Source organism: Oncorhynchus masou, chromosome 32, assembly GCF_036934945.1.
Source record: "Oncorhynchus masou masou isolate Uvic2021 chromosome 32, UVic_Omas_1.1, whole genome shotgun sequence".
Lineage (NCBI taxonomy): Eukaryota > Metazoa > Chordata > Actinopteri > Salmoniformes > Salmonidae > Oncorhynchus > Oncorhynchus masou.
In genome coordinates, this window is record NC_088243.1 from 55,503,008 (window position 1) to 55,523,007 (window position 20,000).

At 42.2% G+C, this 20,000-nt stretch overlaps 1 protein-coding gene across 2 annotated transcripts; it reads right to left on the reverse strand.

Moving 5' to 3' along the window:
• Positions 1-1,419: 1,419 nt before the first annotated feature.
• On the reverse strand, positions 1,420-19,477 carry LOC135526235 (macrophage colony-stimulating factor 1 receptor 1-like). 2 transcript variants are annotated; one of them, XM_064954416.1, is made up of 22 exons: positions 19,332-19,477; positions 18,983-19,091; positions 13,556-13,843; positions 13,165-13,452; positions 12,847-12,983; positions 12,565-12,730; positions 12,146-12,341; positions 8,515-8,630; positions 8,223-8,334; positions 7,868-8,067; positions 7,506-7,597; positions 7,162-7,288; positions 5,971-6,075; positions 5,693-5,803; positions 5,359-5,521; positions 5,105-5,184; positions 4,897-5,006; positions 4,571-4,693; positions 4,359-4,470; positions 4,151-4,250; positions 2,991-3,105; positions 1,420-2,765 (listed from the first exon to the last, which is right to left on the reverse strand). In XM_064954416.1, exons 2-22 carry the CDS (start codon positions 19,032-19,034, stop codon positions 2,604-2,606), a joined length of 2,955 nt encoding a protein of 984 aa, XP_064810488.1. In that variant the 5' UTR covers positions 19,035-19,091; positions 19,332-19,477; the 3' UTR covers positions 1,420-2,603. The 2 variants fall into 2 exon arrangements, with proteins under 2 accessions (XP_064810488.1, XP_064810487.1); XM_064954415.1 differs by having other exon boundaries at positions 1,420-2,768.
• Between the last annotated feature and the right edge of the window lie 523 nt (positions 19,478-20,000).

Consider the following 20,000-nt stretch of genomic DNA (forward strand, 5'->3'; position numbering starts at 1 on the left):
TGTTACATGCAGCTACTCAACGTGATTAAAATTGCATGCAACAGCCAATCAAATTGAAGCTGCTTGTTTGAGAATCTCCCCATGTCTTCTGCTGCATTACATTGTGGTTTCACAAATGATTGTTTATCCAACCATTTGGTTATTGTAACAGCAAGGATATAGAAGATATGCATTATGTACAATTTAGCTTGTTAGCTAGCCAAAATGACATTGCTAACAACAACACAGCTAGCTAGCACAGATCATGGTGGACATTTTTCAGTTCAAAATATAATTTATTGACTGCTAAACCATGTACAATCATTTGTATATGATCTCTTGTTGTGCTAGTCTCTGTTCTGTCAACCTTGACCACTGATGGTGCTGCACAGCACTGACAGCTGTGCTGACCAGACAACTGGGTCAGAATTCCTAACCTTCGAATGAAAAAAGCATTTGTTTTGATTGGCTGTTGCTTGCAACCAAGTTGCAGATGAGTTACTTATTATTTCACAAAGCAATGAAGAAGCAACTCAAATTGCGTGAAAGTTTCATCGTGTAACGGCAGCCTGTGTTTCCAATGACATCATCAAGCAATTAGAAGACAATGCCTACTCATAAATGCTTAAAATCACATTATGCACATGTAACAGTATAGCTTCCGTCCCTCTCCTCGCCCCAACCTGGGCTCAAACCAGGGACCCTCTGCACACATCAACCATGAAGCATCGTGCCACAAAAGCCACTGCCCTTGCAGAGCAAAGGGAACAACTACGTCTTGGTCTCAGAGCGAGTAACGTCACCGATTGAAACACTATTAGCGCGCACCACCGCTAACTAGCTCGTCATTTCACATCAGCCACAATCACCCCCCTTTTGACCTCATCCTTTTTCGAAGCAACCAGTGATCCGGATCAACAGCATCAATGTAACAGTATAGCTTCCGTCCCTCTCCTCGCCCCAACCTGGGCTCAAACCAGGGACCCTCTGCACACATCAACCACAAGTCACTCACGAAGCATCGTTACCCATCTAGGTCTCAGAGCAAGTGATGTCACCAACTGAAACACTATTAGCGCGCACCACCGCTAAGTAGCTAGCCATTTCACGTCAGCCACACACACCAATGATGTCATTGGAAATAGTTATCTTTATCTTTTTTACAAATAAACATAGAAATGCGCCATTTTCACATGTTGATGTTGGGGTGGTGCTGGAGATGATGAATATGCAATTGAACATTTTTTAAATTTCCCTTTAATAAAAAGCTCATAGTTTTCTCTCCTTTCAACTGAGTATTCAGAATAGCTGCTGACAATCCGAGTAAATGTCTTACAACAATTCGGATTTACAGCTGACATATAGCTTTTCACTTTGACGTAGAGCTTGTATCTGCAATCATCATAATTACAGTAGGCATTATTAGCTGAATTCTACACTGAATCAACATTTTTACAGCATAATTGACCCCCCAAAAATGATGAAGTGACAAATGAATGAACATCAAAATATTGAGTGTTACAGAAATAAAGAATCGATTGAATCAATCAAAAACAAAGCCTTTGTGTTGTCAATACTGTGATCCACAGATTTCCTTATACAGTTTTATCTGCCTTTCATTCCCTACTGTAGCATATAGCATATAGGCTATATACTGTAGCATATAGCATATAGGCTATATACTGTAGCATATAGCATATAGGCTATATGTCGACTGGCTGAGTCTGCCATTAAGACAGCTGCGTGATTCTGTCATATTGTGACTGTCATACAAAACAACTATGGCTAGAGATTTTTTTAAAACAATACACATGCTTTCATTGATGGAAATAGCATCTCAATATCCATTTCAATGCATTTCATGCAGCATGTTTATGCTGAAGGACAATACATGGAATGTGGTCCCCAGTTAGATTGCATCTCATGTTATTACGTCCAGCATCAAACTAAGCCATCACACAAATATAAAACCTGCTCAAATATACTGTAGCACAAATTATACAATTGCATTGTTTGCTACTGTCTTGCTGCTGCAAAACATGTTGAAAAAGGTAATCCTACAATGTGAAAGTGAACCCGCTGACAAATGTCAATTCAAACACCACCAGCATTCGTTCCCATTTCCCTCAAATAATAGATAATCCCTCACCATAGTGGCTACAGAAGAATATACTGTACATTAAAAGTACAAATAGCCTACAAAAAGCTGTGAGCAACACAATCTGTTCTGTCAGGGTAGATGCATCTTTGGTGCATAGATTTAAAAGATAATCTCCAAAACATGCAACAAAGAAGAGTAATTCATGTAAAATAAGGCATTATATATATTAATTACACAACTAAGGCACTATCTGTGTTTAGATTCATTCTCGCCTTTGTTTCTCCAAAACTTGTCATGGGATATAACAAGCCACATGACTTCCTGTCTGGATACAGTGTAAAACAGGCCTAAAAACTGATTTTCAATGCTTTAACAAAATATCACAATTCCATTTCTTTGGCTCTGTGCTCCCAGAATGATTCTACAGTGAACATGAGAAGATAGAAAGTGGATGAATTCCAGATCAGAATGTGAACAGTTTGATGATGTCGGAGCTGTCAGACATAGAAATAGAATTATGCTTTCAGCAGAACTGATAGTTATTGGTCTTCACCAGTGGTTGCTCCTCCTCTTCGTGCTCACACGACTGGTCACAGGAGCCCTCACAACACTTAGGCTCATCATTATCATCACACAGCTCCAACTCCTCGACCGTCATGTCCTGCTGCAGCTGGATGTTCTGGTGCTGCTGGGACAGGAGACAGGAGAGTAGAACACTGAAGAGAACAGGTTTCAAAACAAATACTCATTCATGAGTTACAGTATTGCTATCTTCAAACAATGCTTAAGTCTGGTCAATCCAGTCTGACAATGAAACATGTTTTATGCTGTCCATTGGGTAGAAGCTGTTTTATTCTGAGATATACAGCTTATCTACCATGGTAAACATCAATCCCCCTGTCTGTGTTACCTGATCTGGACGTTCTGGCTCCTCACCCAGTAATCTCTCAATCAGCTGGCTGATCTTGCTGAAGGTCGGTCGCTCTGTTGGCTCCAGATTCCAGCACATTTTCATGATTGTATACCTAGTGGGACATAAATACATGATTACCTTATTCTTCTTTATTCTTACTCTTATTATTATCCATCCTGATGCCCAGTCACTTTACCCTGCCTTCATGTAAATATCTACCTCAAATACTGTACATCGTACCCTTGCACATTGATCTGGTACTGCTACTCCCTGTATATACAGTAGCTTGATTCTTGAGTATGTTATTCCTCTTGTGTTATTTTTTACTCTGCATCGTTGGGAAGGGCTCGTAAGAAAGCATGTCACGGTAAACAACTGTTGTATTCAGCGCATGTGACAAATATAATTTGATTTGAAGTATCATATTGGTTCCGATACCGTAAAAAAAAATACAATATTTTGTATCATTCCTCGTCGTTCTACAAGGCCCTCAAGCATCATGGAGAAGATTGTCTCAATATAGAGCTCTGTGGTCTTTCGAACACCGGAGATACACCCCTCCTAAACACCACTACAGTCCCTCCAGTCTTCTCCTTGCCTGGTCTGTGAAATGGCACTGTTTCGGGCCCCAGCCTGCTGATCATGTGGCTAACACGCAGAACCACGCCTGACCAAGGACTGACTCATCCCCACACAAAGGGGCCCAGATGAATAAGTCCTGACTCAGTCTCAGTCCCCCTCTGTCGCTCTGTCTCCGGACCCACAATACAGTTATTCCAGGCAGTGTGGCAACCACAGCGAATCGACACACACAGATGTATGGAGCCTTGGAGATATTGAAAAATACACTCTTTATTTCTTGTTTCTATGGGGTGTTTGATTGTGGAGGAGAGCTTCGTTACTTTTTCAATGTAGGGCTCAGAACTCCAGCCAAGTAATCTGGAATCAGCCATGCTTAATGCTTCTATGGCACAATAAATGTACTTTTATTACAAATGCTGAAAAGGGGGTTTGACTGGAACATAGGGGGTCTTTGTTCAGTCTTGCAGAATATTATAAAAGGATATTGTAGTATACATGAATGTGTATCCTAATGAAGCCCAATTGGCCTGGGGACAAGGTTACTTAAACCTAAAACCCCTGAATCTGTAACTTACATCTCTGGAGGTGCGAAGTCTGGTCGAGACATCTGATAACCACACTTGATCATGTTGTAGAATTTAGTATCCACCAGGATACTGGGGTAGGGGCTCTTTCCTAAAGAAATTAAACAAAGACACATGAATTAAACAACTAAACAAGAACGACTGAATGATTTCACCAGAGATCTATTATGTTGAGAAATCTACGTTTCTGCCAGCTCACCTAGAGAGAAGATCTCCCATAGCAGGATCCCATAGGACCAGACGTCACTCTGGACAGTGTAGAGACAGTCAAAGATACTCTCTGGAGCCATCCACTTCACTGGCAGACGCGCCTATAGACACATGGTGCGAGGAAGCGCATATCAAACACACGTGAATGTTTTTTTATTGACATGGAACATGTTATTGAGGTTGTCGTTGTTGTTTGCTCACATTGCCCTTCACCACATAGTTGGTGTCATTCATGATGTCACGTGCCAGGCCGAAGTCACAGATCTTAGCCACACGGAGGTCTGTCAGGAGAACGTTCCGAGCTGCAACGTCCCGGTGAATACACTGAGACAGACAGAGAGAGAATCAGTTACAGTAGCTTACGACAACATCACAAAGTGCATCTCTAATTTCCAAGAGATGATATATATTTTTTAAACTATAGTATGCTGAATTTTCATCAAAAAATAATCTCAACCTGCAAAGTATACTTATACAAGCCTTGTTTCGCAACCTTTGTTGTGAAACTTTGTGTTGATGTGACTCACGTTCTTGGCTGCAAGGAAGTCCAGGCCCTGAGCCACCTGGTAGGAGAATCTCAGCAGGTCCTCCATGTCCAACGGCCAAGAGTCCGGTCCATCATCCTCACACACAGAGTCTGATAGAATAGAATGTTATGTTCATAGAAATGTCCAACTAAACCAATGCAATGAATGGTGCTAGATAAAAGAAAAGGGAGTAAGACGGATCAATTACCCAGAGAGGAGTTGACAGGCTGGGGACCAGGCCTCATCTCCAGGTAGCTGTCAGAACACACACTGGATATCCCACTATCACTGGTAGAAGGAGCGGAGAACGGGATCAGGGGAGGAGAGGAGGTTGAGGGTCGAGAGGTGGTAAATCACACAAAGTGGTTACTTCACAAGACTGCTTCTCTGTATGCTGAATAAAGGTGAGTCAGAGTACACCTTCTTTTTCATGGGCTTGGTGCATGCCAACGTTATCCATACCTTCTGATGAACTGTTTCCCCTCACAGAGGTTCTTGTAGTCACTGGTCTCCTCTGGTACCGCTGGTATGTTCATGACAAAGTTCAGGAAGGTCTCCTGCTTGTGTCGCAGGAAGTTCAGAAGGTCGCCATGACTACAGTACTCAGTGATCACCAGTACAGGTCCTGAGATAAGAAACATTTATATTTTATAATAAATTGAGAAACCTTTCAAACTTCCACATAGTACGAAACTTGACTCAAATGCATTTACAAAAATATACAGATACTGTAATTCTCTGAATGTCTCTGCACTTCTTCAGATAGGAAGCTGTGTTTTATAGTGTTCAGTCTCACCCGCCTGAGTGCAGGCTCCCAGGAGGTTGACAATGTTCTTGTGCTGTCCCAGGTGACTCAGAATCTTCAGTTCTGACATCAAAGCCTCTCTCTCATCTGAGTGGGCCCTGGCTGTAGAAAGAGATAGATAGACAGATAGATAGATAAATAAACAGAGAGAAAGAGAAACCCAATCATATGACACTTCCGTACCACTGTGATCACAGACGGTTTCTCAGACTTTGATCAATTCTACTCCTGAACTAAAAAAAAACTTGTTCAATTCAATGGATTCTGACCTTTGAGCATCTTTACAGCCACTCGCATCGCATTGTTGTCCTCCCCCAGACCATAGGCTGTGGCCTCCACCACCTTCCCAAAGGCCCCTGCTCCTAGGATCTTTCCTGCGGGTCACACATCCAACGCATCACTTTCTCGTCTGACTGTATGTCAATATCCTTTCTTTCCCGTAAATAAATACACTTTACAGTTGTAGATGTTGTTGAGATTCCACTCATTCATCATACAGTATGGAATATCTAACCCAGGGATGGGCAACTGGCAAATTCACCAAAACATGTCAATAATAATTCAGTCGAGGTCTCAAATTACTGTTGATAGTTAGAATTGAAGAATACACAAGGTGCAATGTCGAAATTTGGTTGTGCATCAGCAGTCAATTAGCCCATGTCAGCAATGTTTTTCTAGCATGGTAAGTTAGTCTAGCGGCCAGCTATCTAAACTTGTAGTAAGCATGGTCAAATTACCGACGGGATGGGGCCCATTAATCATCAGTTATCATATTAAAAACTGCTAACATGTGCTTCCACATTATGGCAAAATGAGCAGAATTGCATGAAATGATTTATACATTTTCAAAAACGTCTCTCCGCTCCATGGCAAAATGTTTAGAAGTGCAGCCAACTTGCTTTAAAAACGGTGAAGTTTTCGCTACGCCACATGTCAAAATGTGCAGAATTTCAGGAAATGAACTTTAACCCCCTTGTGAGAGTCCTAGTTTTGCTCTACTACCCCAACAAGCTTCTTGGGACTCTTCTGTAGTCCGTACAGCCGATCTGCCAACTTCTGTCTGTAGCGTCCGAACAGTTTGGGCTACACATTAATATGATCCCTCTGTGGAAAGGTAAGTCTCTCACAAACACGTACATGTCCATTGTTTTTGCCTTAGGATGCCCACAAGCCTCACAAGACTCATCTGAAGGTCCTCCATGACGAGTTAAAACAATTCATGGAAGCACTGTATATGTTGATAGGTTGTGCCAAAAATAAGTGGTCAAATACATGTCAGAAAAATCTTTCTTATATCTCGCAGATATAGAACAGACACTTCAGAACAAACTGTTCCATGTAGTGAATCTGTTATTCAATGTGTTTGTATGGCCTAACAGTAGTAAGGCCAAATAACATTTTTCATCAAACTTCCAAGAACCAAATCACTGCAGTAGCCTATCTAAGAAAAGGCCACACACCGAGCTTGAGCTTGTCCCTGGGAAACTCCCACTTCTCATTGTACGGCATCTGAGTTGGGTCGATAAAGGTGTAGTTGTTTCCTTCACTGGCCTGGATGATCTTCCACCGGATCTCATATCTCGGTTTCTTCAGAGGGAAGGAAATGTTCATTAGTCAACCATTTGAATAACTAAGGGTTCTCCATGGTTTCATTGACTAAAGGTAACAATGATTTCAAACTACATATATTTGTCAATACTCTATTCATGAACATATCAGTTTCTTACCTAGTTTATTTTAGATGAGATTGAATACTGGTCTATTAGTATATTTTCTATATTGCAGAGGGTGTTTTGTGTCCTACCTGTTTGTACTTGTAGAGCAGGACCATGAGTAGCAGGAGGAGAATGGCCAGCACACCAGCTGCTCCCAATAGAGTGGAGGTGAACATTATATCTATCCAATCAGAGAGAAGAGTCAGGGTGTCTGGTGATGACACACTTAGAACATTCTGTGTGTGATGGCTTTGTTATGGGTTTATGTGGAACCAAGGAAGAGTAGCTGCAGCTAAAGTAACGGCTATTGTGAATCTGAATAAACAAAAGAACAGACAGTTCATGTACAGCTCATGTGCTTGACTATGATGACACAGGAAAAAGGAGTATGAACTAAGGATAAGACAGTAAGCCTGAGGATAACCATGGATGACCGTGCTCTGGCACTTACTGGAAACGTCCATGGCGAAGGTGTCTTTACCGACTCCGACCAGGTTGAAGGCGACACACTCCACGGTCATCCTATGGCTGGACGGTTCCACTGTCAGGACGCTCTGGACCTCGACCGCTCCATACTCCTCCCTCTGGACCTCGACTGTTTGGGCCAAGAGAGGAGCAGGCATCTGGAGACCTGTTGCATTCTCATTGCACCTGTTCCATAGGAAGACACAGATAGGATAGAGTTCCCCATTTAGTTATGATACCTAATACGTCATTATATATCTATTTTTAAATACATACTATACTTATTATGTCTATCTTTTACAATGGCAATATCATACCACTGTGCCCTCTCTAACACCTACGTGGTTCGGATTCCAGAGCACTGGTACCAGAGGATTATGGGAGCGGGGTAACCGAACGACGTGCACGTGAGGGTGGTGATGTTCTCCCATCTCACCACGGCAACCGGCCTCTCTGCCAATCAAGAGAGAGCAGAGGAAGTCAGTGGCATGGTCAAGTAATAAATCTCACTCAACATAGAGACAAATATGTTCAATAGATGCTGTGCTGAAAAAAAATGTATTCCTCAGAGAGAATGGTTGTTGTATGAACTGACACTGTGTATTAGTATGTCTGTACTCATACTTTACTTACGATACATTTGGATTTGGAATGTAATGGATGCGTTGGCCATGGAACTCTTGGCATAGAAGGTGTACTGGCCCTGCTCCTGTGCAATCATCCTCTTGAGCAGCAGGGTAGCGGAATACCTGAGTGAAAAACAGACCTGATCTACAGTCGTTGGCCAAAAGTTTTGAGATTGACACAAATAGTAATTTTCACAAAGTCTGCTGCCTCAGTTTGTATGATGGCAATTTGCATATACTCCAGAATGTTATGAAGAGTGATAAGATGAATTGCAATTAATTGAAAAGTCCCTCTTTGCCATGCAAATGAACTGAATCCCCAAAAACATTTCCCCTGCATTTCAGCCCTGCCACAAAAGGACCAGCTGACATCATGTCAGTGATTCTCTCATTAACACAGGTGTGAATGTTGACGAGGACAAGTCTGGAGATCACTCTGTCATGCTGATTGAGTTCGAATAACAGACTGGAAGCTTCAAAAGGAGGGTGGTGCTTGGAATCATTGTTCTTCCTCTGTCAACCATGGTTACCTGGAAGGAAACACGTGCCATCATCATTGCTTTGCACAAAAAGGGCTTCACTGCCAGTAAGATTGCACCAAAGTCAACCATTTATCGGATCATCAAGAACTTCAAGGAGAGCGCTTCAATTGTTGTGAAGAAGGCTTCAGGGTGCCCAAGAAAGTCCAGCAAGCGCCAGGACCGTCTCCTAAAGTTGATTCAGCTGCGGGATCGGGGCATCACCAGTACAAATCTTGCTCAGGAATGGCAGCAGGCAGGTTCGAGTGCATCTACATGCACAGTAAGGCGAAGACATTTGGAGGATGGCCTGGTGTCAAGAATTGCAGCAAAGAAGCCACTTCTCTCTTCTCTGTACCTTGTGCAGCTATTCTGCAAAAGGTACAGGGATTGGACTGCTGAGGACTGGGGTAAAGTCATTTTCTCTGATGAATCCCCTTTCTGATTGTTTGGGACTTCCGGAAAAAAAGCTTGTCCAGAGAAGACAAGGTGAGCGCTACCATCAGTCCTGTGTCATGCCAACAGTAAAGCATCCTGAGACCATTCATGTGTGGGGTTGCTTCTCCGCCAAGGGAGTGGGCTCACTCACAATTTTGCCTAAGAACACAGCCATGAATAAAGAATGGTACCAACACATCCCCTGAGAGCAACTTCTCCCAACCATCCAGGAACAGTTTGGTGACAAAACAATCCCTTTTTCCAGCATGATGGAGCACCTTGCCATGAGGCAAAAGTAATAACGAAGTGGCTCGGGGAACAAAACATCAATATTTTGGGTCCATGGGCAGGAAACTCCCCAGACCATAATCCCATTGAGAATTTGTGGTCAATCCTCAAGAGGCTTGATATTATACTTCAGTTTTCCATAGTAACATCTGACAAAAATATCTAAAGACACTGAAGCAGCTAACTTTGCGAAACTTAATATTTGTGTCATTCTCAAAACATTTGGCCATTACTGTACACTCTTAGAAAAAAAGGTACTGTTTAGAACCTAAAAGGGTTCTTCGGATGTCCCCATAAGAGAACCCTATGAAGAACCCTTTTTGGTTCCAGGTAGAATTAGTTTGGTTCCATGTAGAATAATTTTGGGTTCCACAGAGAGATCTACATGGAACACAAATGGGTTCTACCTGGAACCAAAAAGGGTTCTCCTATGGGGAGAGCTGAATAATCCTTTTGGAACCCTTTTTTTCTAAGAGTTTTATGTAGTCACTGGAAATGTTTAACTGGGACAAAGGTGGAATGAATGCAGATGTTGTGTGGTTTGGTGACTAATACATGCTAGTTCTCCTTAGACAGTTACTGCTATGTGTCATAGCGGAGGTAAAACATTAGCTCTTTCCTTCCCTTAACTCTAGTTTCATAGTACAGAACTCTTTGGACCGGTGGTGGTGACCTCTGAGTTTGTGCCAGACAAACAAAAACAAATAAATGGAAACATCAGCTCATTTCAAATCTTCTGCAGTTTCCCCATTCTGAATTTCAGTGCATTCAGAAAGTATTCAGACCCATTGACCTTTTCCACAATATGTTACGTTACAGCCTTATTCAACAATGTATTAAATAACAAATGTCCTCATCAATTTACACATAATACCGCATAATGACGAAGCGGAAAGAGGTAAAAAAATGTTTTTGCAAATGTATTAAAAATAAAAAACTGAAAAACCTTATTTACATAAGTATTCAGACCCTTTGCTATGGGACTCGAAATGGAGCTCATGTGCATCCAGTTTCCATTGATCATTCTTCATATGTTTCTACAACTTGATTGCACTCCACCTGTGGTGAATTCAATTGATTGGACATAATATGGAGAGGCAAACACCTGTCTATATAAGGTGCCAGGCATTGTCCGTAGAGGCACAGATCTAGGGAAGGGTACCAAAACATTTCTGCAGAAATGAAGGTCCCAAAGAACACAGCGGATTATATCATTCTTAAATGGAAGAAATTTGGAACCACCAAGACTCCAAGAGCCATCCACCCAGCCAAACTGAGCAATCCGGGGAGAGGGCCTTTGTCAGGGAGGTGACCAAGAACCCGATGGTCACTCTGACAGAGCTCCAGAGCTCCTCTGTGGAGATGGGAGAACCTTCCAGAAGGACAACCATCTCTGCAGCACTCAAGACAGAAGCCACTCGTCAGTAAAAGGCACATGGCAGCCAGATTGGAGGACTCTCAGACCATGAGAAACAAGATTCTCTGGTCTGATGAAACCAAGATTGAACTCTTTGGCCTGAATGCCATGCGTCACGTTTGGAGGAAACCTGGCACCATCCCTACCGTAAAGCATGGTGGTGGCAGCATCATGCTGCGGGGATGTTTTTCAGCGGCAGGGACAGGGAGACTAGTCTGGATTGAGGGAAAGATGAACGGAGCTAAGTACAGAGAGATTTTTATGAAATTCTGCTCCAGTGCGCTCAGGACCTCAGACTGGGGCGAAGGTTCACCTTGCAACAGGACAATGACTCTAAGCACACAGCCAAGACAACGCAGGAGAGGCTTCGGAACTAGTCTCTGAATGTGTTTTAGTGGCACAGCCTGAGCCCGGACTTGAACCCAATCGAACATCTCTGGAGGGACCTGAAAAAAGCTGTGCGGCTACTCATCTAACCTGACAGACTTTCAGAGGATCTGCAGAAAAGAATGGGAGAAACTCCCCAAATACAGGTGTGCCAAGCTTGTAGCGTCATACCCAAGAAGACTCGAGGCTGTAATCGCTGTCAAAGGTGCTTCAACAAAGTACTAAGTAAAGGGTCTGAATATGTACTATGTACACTATTTTTATTTATTTTTTATTTTTGCAAACATTTCTAGAAACCTGTTTTTTGCTTTGTCATTATGGGGTATTGGAAAAAAATGTTTTTTTTATTAATTTAAGAATAAGGCTGTAACGTAACAAAATGTGGAAAAAGTAATGGGTCTGAATACTTTCCGAATGCACTGCATAATTATGATCAAGTGAGCCTTTGATCCGTGAACATTTTAAAATACAGTTTTCTGTTGCTGCCCTTTAGTCCCAAAGCCCCAAACACCTTCCCAAAACACCTAGAGGAGGATCACTCCTCACTCAGTCAGTGCTCTTCATCTTGTTGTTGTATGAGTACCACCCACCTGTTGTTATAGCGTGTAAAGGTTTGTTCCTGCATGGAGGAGGCTGTAGGGGTGTCCCAGTGCTGGCCTATGATCTGAGGGTACGCCTCGATCAGTACACTGAGTTTCAGATCTTCCCCCTCGTTCACGTCAATGGACAGTCCCTGGTGAGCCAGCTTGGAGGACAGCTGGGGAGAAAGACGGATGTAGGCCTCCTCTGGACAGAGACATGGAGAGACATGGGAGTGGTTATCTTCAAGGTCAGCCAGAAGTGTTTTCATTAGGCACTGAAACAGAGAGGGACTTCCCAAAAAAAAGCTTCTGTTGCAAAATGTTTTGATACAGTCTGCGTTGATTCTCACGATCCAGTTCTGCAACTGGAATGTGTTCTAATATCCCCACGCGTGCCTGAATTGTATTAGAGTTATCCAATAACTTACCTACAACCATCAGGGAAGTGGTAGATTTGTTGACTCCAGCCTCGTTGGTGCCGATGCAGGTAATGTTGCCTGTGTCTGACTGGTCCACTACAGGGATGGTCAGGATGCTTTTAATGTCCAGACGGTTACTGTCAACTGATTGGACTTCCTGCTCTATTGTAAATTTCTGTAAGAAGAGACAGGAAAATAACATAATGTCATTGTCAAGACATATTGTCATGCATTTTATTTTGGCCAACAGTGGAACAAATAGGTTGTTCCAGATACTCTGAAAGTGCTTGCCTTTTTGGAGGTGTAATTCCACGTGACATTATAGTTGAAGTTGGGGTTGTGTGTGGTGCAGTGGATGCTCAGCTTCTCGCCCACGATATGAACATACTCATCCTTTTCCAGGAATACATAAGGTGGGAAACGTAGCCCTGGACACAGAGGGAACCAGGAACACAGCATGTATAAGAAAAGCACAAACTTCTTTGCCAATTCGAATACTTGTTCCTGAATTTGAATATATAGCAATTTTACAGTACAGTATGGTACATGGGCCTGATCAAGCATGTGACTTTAAGTAAAGTATCCCTCCACAACACTCAACCTACTTACTTTGGATGATGTTGAGGTTGAAAGTCTTGGAAGTCCTCTCCACCCCGTGGAGTTTGGCGCTGCAGACATAGTCAGCATTGTAGCTGGGGTGGAGGTTGCGGATGAGAATGCCTCTGCGGGGGTCTGCTGTGTAGTTCATCCCTGGGGGCACGGAGGTACAGTTGTCCATGCGGAGCCCCAAGTCTGTGGCTTCTGGGTCGGTCAGCAGGCAGGGGAGCAGGTGGTCCTCCCCCTCCTTCCTCACCACACGCAGGGACACGCTGCTGGTCCAAAACAGGCTGTCTGGGTCTGGTGGAGAAGGGGGGATGTGTTAGAATGAGGAATACTGGCCAACACACCGTCTCTACAGGTATGGTAAACAAACAGTAACTCTCTCCTCTTCTGAGCTTACCTTTCACATACACGTGCACCGTAGAGAACAAGTCCCGAACCTTGACGTTCACACTGGTATATTCACATTTATATGTCCCAGTGTGTTCTGCAGAGGGGCGGTCCACCCTGAAGGTTCTGACTCTCCCATTGCCCTTGGAGATTAAGCTCTTGTGTTTGGACAACCGGGTCAGCCAGTTGACTGGCCCATCCCCCTCACACCTCAGGACCAATGGGGTGCCAGGGTTCAGTACTACTTCAGACCCAACCACGACCTCTGAGTTTAGCTTGATCACAGGACGCCGCCATTCTGAGGAGGTTAACATAGAGATGAGATCATAAATCTACGCGTTTCAAAACAACTGGGACCTCGGAAGTGGGAAATCTCTGACTTCAGTGCGTTCAAGACTAATGGGAACTCAGAAAAAGCTTCAACTTGGAAAATGTGTTTTTAACAGACATCTCGGAATTCCGAGTTGGAAACTCTGGCATCTTTATAGACGTCTGACCAGAATATAACTGATGTCATGATTTGACCCAAAATAATTCTGACTATCTAGTTTTCTTGAAAGCACCATATTGGTGAGGATGGAGTTTTTCAAATAGGGGCGCTTAAATTTGTCCTGTTTCACACATGTACAAGTGTCAGGTGTAAAATGGAAATGTGTTATTTGCATAAGTGACCCTGGACAAACAAGTTTTTCACCTAGTCGACTCAGGGATTTGAACTACTGTAGCAACCTTTCAGCCCAATGCTCTTTAACAACTTTGCCACCTGCCACCCTGTGCATGACCAGGAAACTCTGATTCCTAAACATGGTTATATCAACTGGTTTTTATTTCAGCCAACTCTGTCAAGGCAAGATTTAAACCTCAAATCACTATTTCTTTTTCTGAATGTCTTCTTGGTCACTCTGTGTTTGGGATTAAGAGTCATCTTGGACTCCACAAATTCAGGAAACAAATAACAGAACTGGCCAGTCTGGCTCTAAAGGAGAGATCCTATTCTCTCTCTCACTTCTGCTTTTCTTCTCTACATCGATGTCATGCTACCGAGAACGGTAGTGAATGGAGACACATTTACTAGTCCCTCAGGGACCCACAGACATTTCATAATTTAGTTGTAGCCCTGAACTAGTTCAGCTGATTTACCTAGTCAAGGGTCGCGTTCCCCTGCTCAGATGTTGCATGCATCAACTAATGGTTGCATGTTGTGTCATCGACAGTACGGTCGGGCACCAGATTGCTATAAAATATTATATGGCTAGCTGATACATAAAATACATATCCAGGCATGTAAGATCTGGCACGTGGCAGAAACACCTGGGCAGAGGAACACACCGAAGGGCTTGATGATTAGTTGACTAGTTGAGTCAGGTGTGCTAGTTCTGGAATATATCAAATACAGTGGGGGAAAAAAGTATTTAGTCAGCCACCAATTGTGCAAGTTCTCCCACTTAAAAAGATGAGAGAGGCCTCTAATTATCATCATAGGTACACTTCAACTATCTAGAAAATCACATTGTAGGATTTTTAATGAATTTATTTGCAAATTATGGTGGAAAATAAGTATTTGGTCACATACAAACAAGCAAGATTTCTGGCTCTCACAGACCTGTAACTTCTTCTTTAAGAGGCTCCTCTGTCCTCCACTTGTTACCTGTATTAATGACACCTGTTTGAACTTGTTATCAGTATAAAAGACACCTGTCCACAACCTCAAACAGTCACACTCCAAACTCCACTATGGCCAAGACCAAAGAGCTGTCAAAGGACACCAGAAACAAAATTGTAGACCTGCACCAGGCTGGGAAGACTGAATCTGCAATAGGTAAGCAGCTTGGTTTGAAGAAATCAACTGTGGGAGCAATTATTAGGAAATGGAAGACATACAAGACCACTGATAATCTCCCTCGATCTGGGGCTCCACACAAGATCTCACCCCGTGGGGTCAAAATGATCACAAGAACGGTGAGCAAAAATCCCAGAACCACACGGGGGGACCTAGTGAATGACCTGCAGAGAGCTGGGACCAAAGTAACAAAGCCTACCATCAGCAAGGGCATTGAAGATGAAACGTGGCTGGGTCTTTCATCATGACAATGATCCCAAACACACCGCCCGGGCAACGAAGGAGTGGCTTCGTAAGAAGCATTTCAAAGTCCTGGAGTGGCCTAGCCAGTCTCCAGATTTCAACCCCATAGAAAATCTTTGGAGGGAGTTGAAAGTCCGTGTTGCCCAGCAACAGCCCCAAAACATCACTGCTCTAGAGGAGATATGCATGGAGGAATGGGCCAAAATACCAGCAACAGTGTGTGAAAACCTTGTGAAGACTTACAGAAAACGTTTGACCTCTGTCATTGCCAACAAAGGGTATATAACAAAGTATTGAGATGAACTTTTGTTATTGACCAAATACTTATTTTCCACCATAATTTGCAAATAAATTCATAAAAAATCCTACAATGTGATTTTCTGGATTTTTTCTCTCATTTTGTCTGTCAGAGTTGAAGTGTACCTATGTTGAAAATTACAGACCTCTCTCATCTTTTTAAGTGGGAGAACTTGCACAATTGGTGGCTGACTAAATACTTTTTTGCCCCACTGTACATCTTAAATACAGTTAAATAAGGGTTAAATAAAAATACATGGAATGGTTTGAGAACCACCCTCCTAGACTGTGGTAATGCCCTGGCCCTTTTACACCCACAAACACCAACACAAAAACAAACAAAGACATCTTTGAATTCCTTATTTTCTTCCCTAAACAGAAGGGTCAGAGTGAGACAGAGGGAGCTGCATAGGGTGGTAAAACCATGTATATGTCCTTTGGGTGTGACAAAGCTAACTGCTGGTGATGCGCTGATACAGGGACAAACAATGCCGTCTTTGAGACACTCAAGAAAATCACAGGGGCCAAGGGAGTCTGAAGAACCTCAACATAAAGCTACTGTAGAATATGGCTTCAAATAGCATGTTTTTCTTGTCCTCCTTTAACTCTCTAACACCTTATTTGATAAAAAGTTAATTTGGGCTCTATTGGGCTCTCTTGTGGTGGATTTATTTCAGCATCCACTCTCCTGTATCTGGTAAAGCATGGATCAGAAAACAACATCTGAAAATTACAATGGGTTTTGTTAACCCTAACCCTAACCCTACTTTCATGTAAAGTATGTCTTGTTTTTGATTTATCTCAAAGCAGAACTGAGTTTTGTTGTTCAGCAGATTTTCTTAGTTACCACAGTCCACAGCTCAACCTCAGTGTCAAAGTGAGGGAGTGCTCATGGTTTTGGGCTATTCAGTATCGATTGGGTCTAGACTTCAAGATAACATTACACACCACCTTCCTATGGACTCCAAGTATACTAGCTCCCTATCAAATGGCTGTTGAACAATGGAACAAGAACAGCAGCTGATGTACAGGACATTACGGTCCTACCAAAAGAGGCTCATAAAAATTAAAATATCGAAACATTAAAAACGCCATAATTTTCATATAAAATTATACTAAATATATTAACGTCACCAAATCATTGATTAAACACACTGTTTTGCAATGAAGGTCGACAGAGCACTCTGTAGGGTAGCACCATGGTGTAGCCAGAGGTAAGCTAGTTTCCGTCCTTCTCTGGGTACATTGACTTCAATACAAAACCTAGGAGGCTCATGGTTCTCAACCCCTTCCATAGACTTACACAGTCATTATGAAATGTTCCGGAGGACGTCCTCCAACCTATCAGAGCTCTTACAGCATGAACTGCCATTTTGTCCACATAATCAAAGAATCAGAGAATTAATCTAGTACTGAAAGCATAAGCTACAGCTAGCTTGCACTGCAGTGCATAAATGTGATTGGTAGTTGACTCAAAGTAAGAGAAAGACAATAGTTTAACAGCTTTGAACAAATACATTTCTTCAAAAATGAAGGCGTAGCAAGAGAGAGGGCGAGAGAGTGGCGACCAGTGGCGACACATCATTCAGGGCTGGTGGGGCAGAGCCTTAATGGAGCGTAGGGATTGGTAATGTTCTCTAGCTGTGCCATGATTGGCTCAGTGTTCTGTCACTCATGGGGACACTACGTTACTGCAAAATCTACAGGGAGATGTCGAAAATTCAAGCCCCTTGAGTGCTGCCATAGATTTACATTAGAAGTGCCCACCTGAGAAGACTCAAGGTCATTGGTCACAGATAAAATTATGTAAAATCATATTATATCTACCATAGCTTTGATTGGACTGATCATGTTAACATAGCAATCTAGACAAGCAGTCATCATCATGAATCGAGTCAAAAGTCTACTGGCAAATCCTTGTCAATCCTTGTCATATGAAGAGAAATTATAGATAAAACGTAGTGGTGCTCATCGGCCATTGGACATAAACATTATACTTGGGGTGGAAAAAGTACCCAATTGTCATATTTGAGTCAAAGTAAAGATATCTTAATAGAAAATGACTCAACTTAAAGTGAAAGTCACCCAGTAAAATAATGTTTGAGTAAAAGTCTGAAAGTATTTGGTTTTACAAATACTTAAATATCAGGTATTGGGGCAGCAGGTAGCCTAGTGGTGAGAGCATTGAGCCAGTAACCGAAAGATTGCTCAGATCGAATCTCTGAGCTGACAAGGTAAGAATCTGTTGTTTTGCCCCTGAACAAGGCAGTTAACCCACTGTTCCCTGGTATGCTGTCATTGTAAATATGAATTTGTTCTTAACTGACTTGCCTAGTTAAATAAATTAAAATTAACTGTGGTTCCAAGTACTTAAGTCGTTTTTTAGGGTATCTGTACTTTTCTTTACTATTGATATTTCTGACAACTTTTACTTTTACTCCACTACATTCCTCAATAATATAATGTACTTTTTACTTCATACATTTTCCATGACACCCAAAAGTACTAGTTATATTTCGAATGCTTAGCAGGACAGAAAAATTGCCATATTCACACACTTTTTAAGAGAACATCCCTTGTCATCTCTGCCTCAGATCTGGCAGACTCACTAAAAACAAATGCTTCGTTTGTAAATTATGTCTTAGTGTTGTAGTGTGCTTGCAGCTATCCGTAAAATAATAAAACAAGAAAATTGTGCTGTCTGGTTTGAAATGATTTATACTTTTACTTTTGATACTTAAGTATATTTGTGCAATTACATTTACTTTTGATAGTTAAGTATATTTAAAAATGAAATACTTTTACACTTTTACTCAAGTAGTATTTTACTGGGTGACTTTCACTTTTACTCAAGTCATTTTCTATTTAGGCATCCTTTATTTTACTGAAGTATGGCAGTTGGGTACTTTTTCCACCGCTGCATATAGATTGCATTTTAGTCTGGTAATATATATGTAAAAGTATGGAGGACACAAGAGATGTGAGTACAATGTCAACAACACAACACATGAATCCCAATATGATGCAGTATAGTTGAAAACAGGCGTTGAGTCGTACCTTGAGCTGCAGTGGGCAGGATCCCCAGCAGAAAGGTCAGGTACAGCTCCATCCTGGATCTGCTCCAGATCTATGTGCGTCTGTATGTCTAGGAGTGTTGTTATTGTGTCTGTGGTCAAGGAGAAAAATGCGGAATCATTACGCTGGATCTCTGCTGTCACTCACAGTCATACACTTCTTCTTTTCTAAAGAGGATATTTGGAAATGAAACTTTCAGGATTTGTCACCTTGAAATCAAGGTAATATAAACCAGACCTTACTGAAAGCCTTTTCAAATGTCATTCACATGCTATTAATAAAAGTTACTGTGTAACATGGCTAAGATTGGAAACAATGAAGTCTACTGAACCTGTAGATTTCTTCAGCTCAGTGGTATGCCTCTGATCTCACAGAGCTCTGTGGATTCACCATCCGGGAGCGAGTAAAGTCCCATCCAAACCTGTCTCTCTTCTGTCTCTATCTCCCTTAGCCTGACCAGAAGCCAGTAAAAGAGAGAGAGGCATAAACAGACAGATAGAGGTGTCACGCTCCCCACTAATGACCATGTGTCTCTGTTTAGCTAGAAAACAGGACGGCCCTCCCAGTCCTAATGCCATGGTGCTGAGACTAATCTGCTGTGATGATGGGTCACACTGCTGCTCTGCTGCCTAGCCCCAGCTCAAGCCTGCTAAGCCTTATCCCCATTCCCATTCCACAGAGAGAGAACTCATGATCGACACGGTAGATGATCGGCTGAGTTTTGAGTTTGCTTGTGCTGAGGGCTGAAAAGAGAGGCTTTGATTGAACTAAGTCTAGCTGGGCTTGGGAAAGTCCAATGGATTTTTTGGGGATATCTCTCTTATGGTCAATTAATCAGGGGCCATTTATTATCTCTTCGACATTGAATGGATAAAACCAAGGCATTAAAATACAAGACAGTGTAGAAACAGATGTTGGTGTTGAAAATGTAAAAAACAATGTATTATTTTCTGTTATGGGAAAATAGTAGAATGCTGCAAGTTATTGAACTAATATAAAA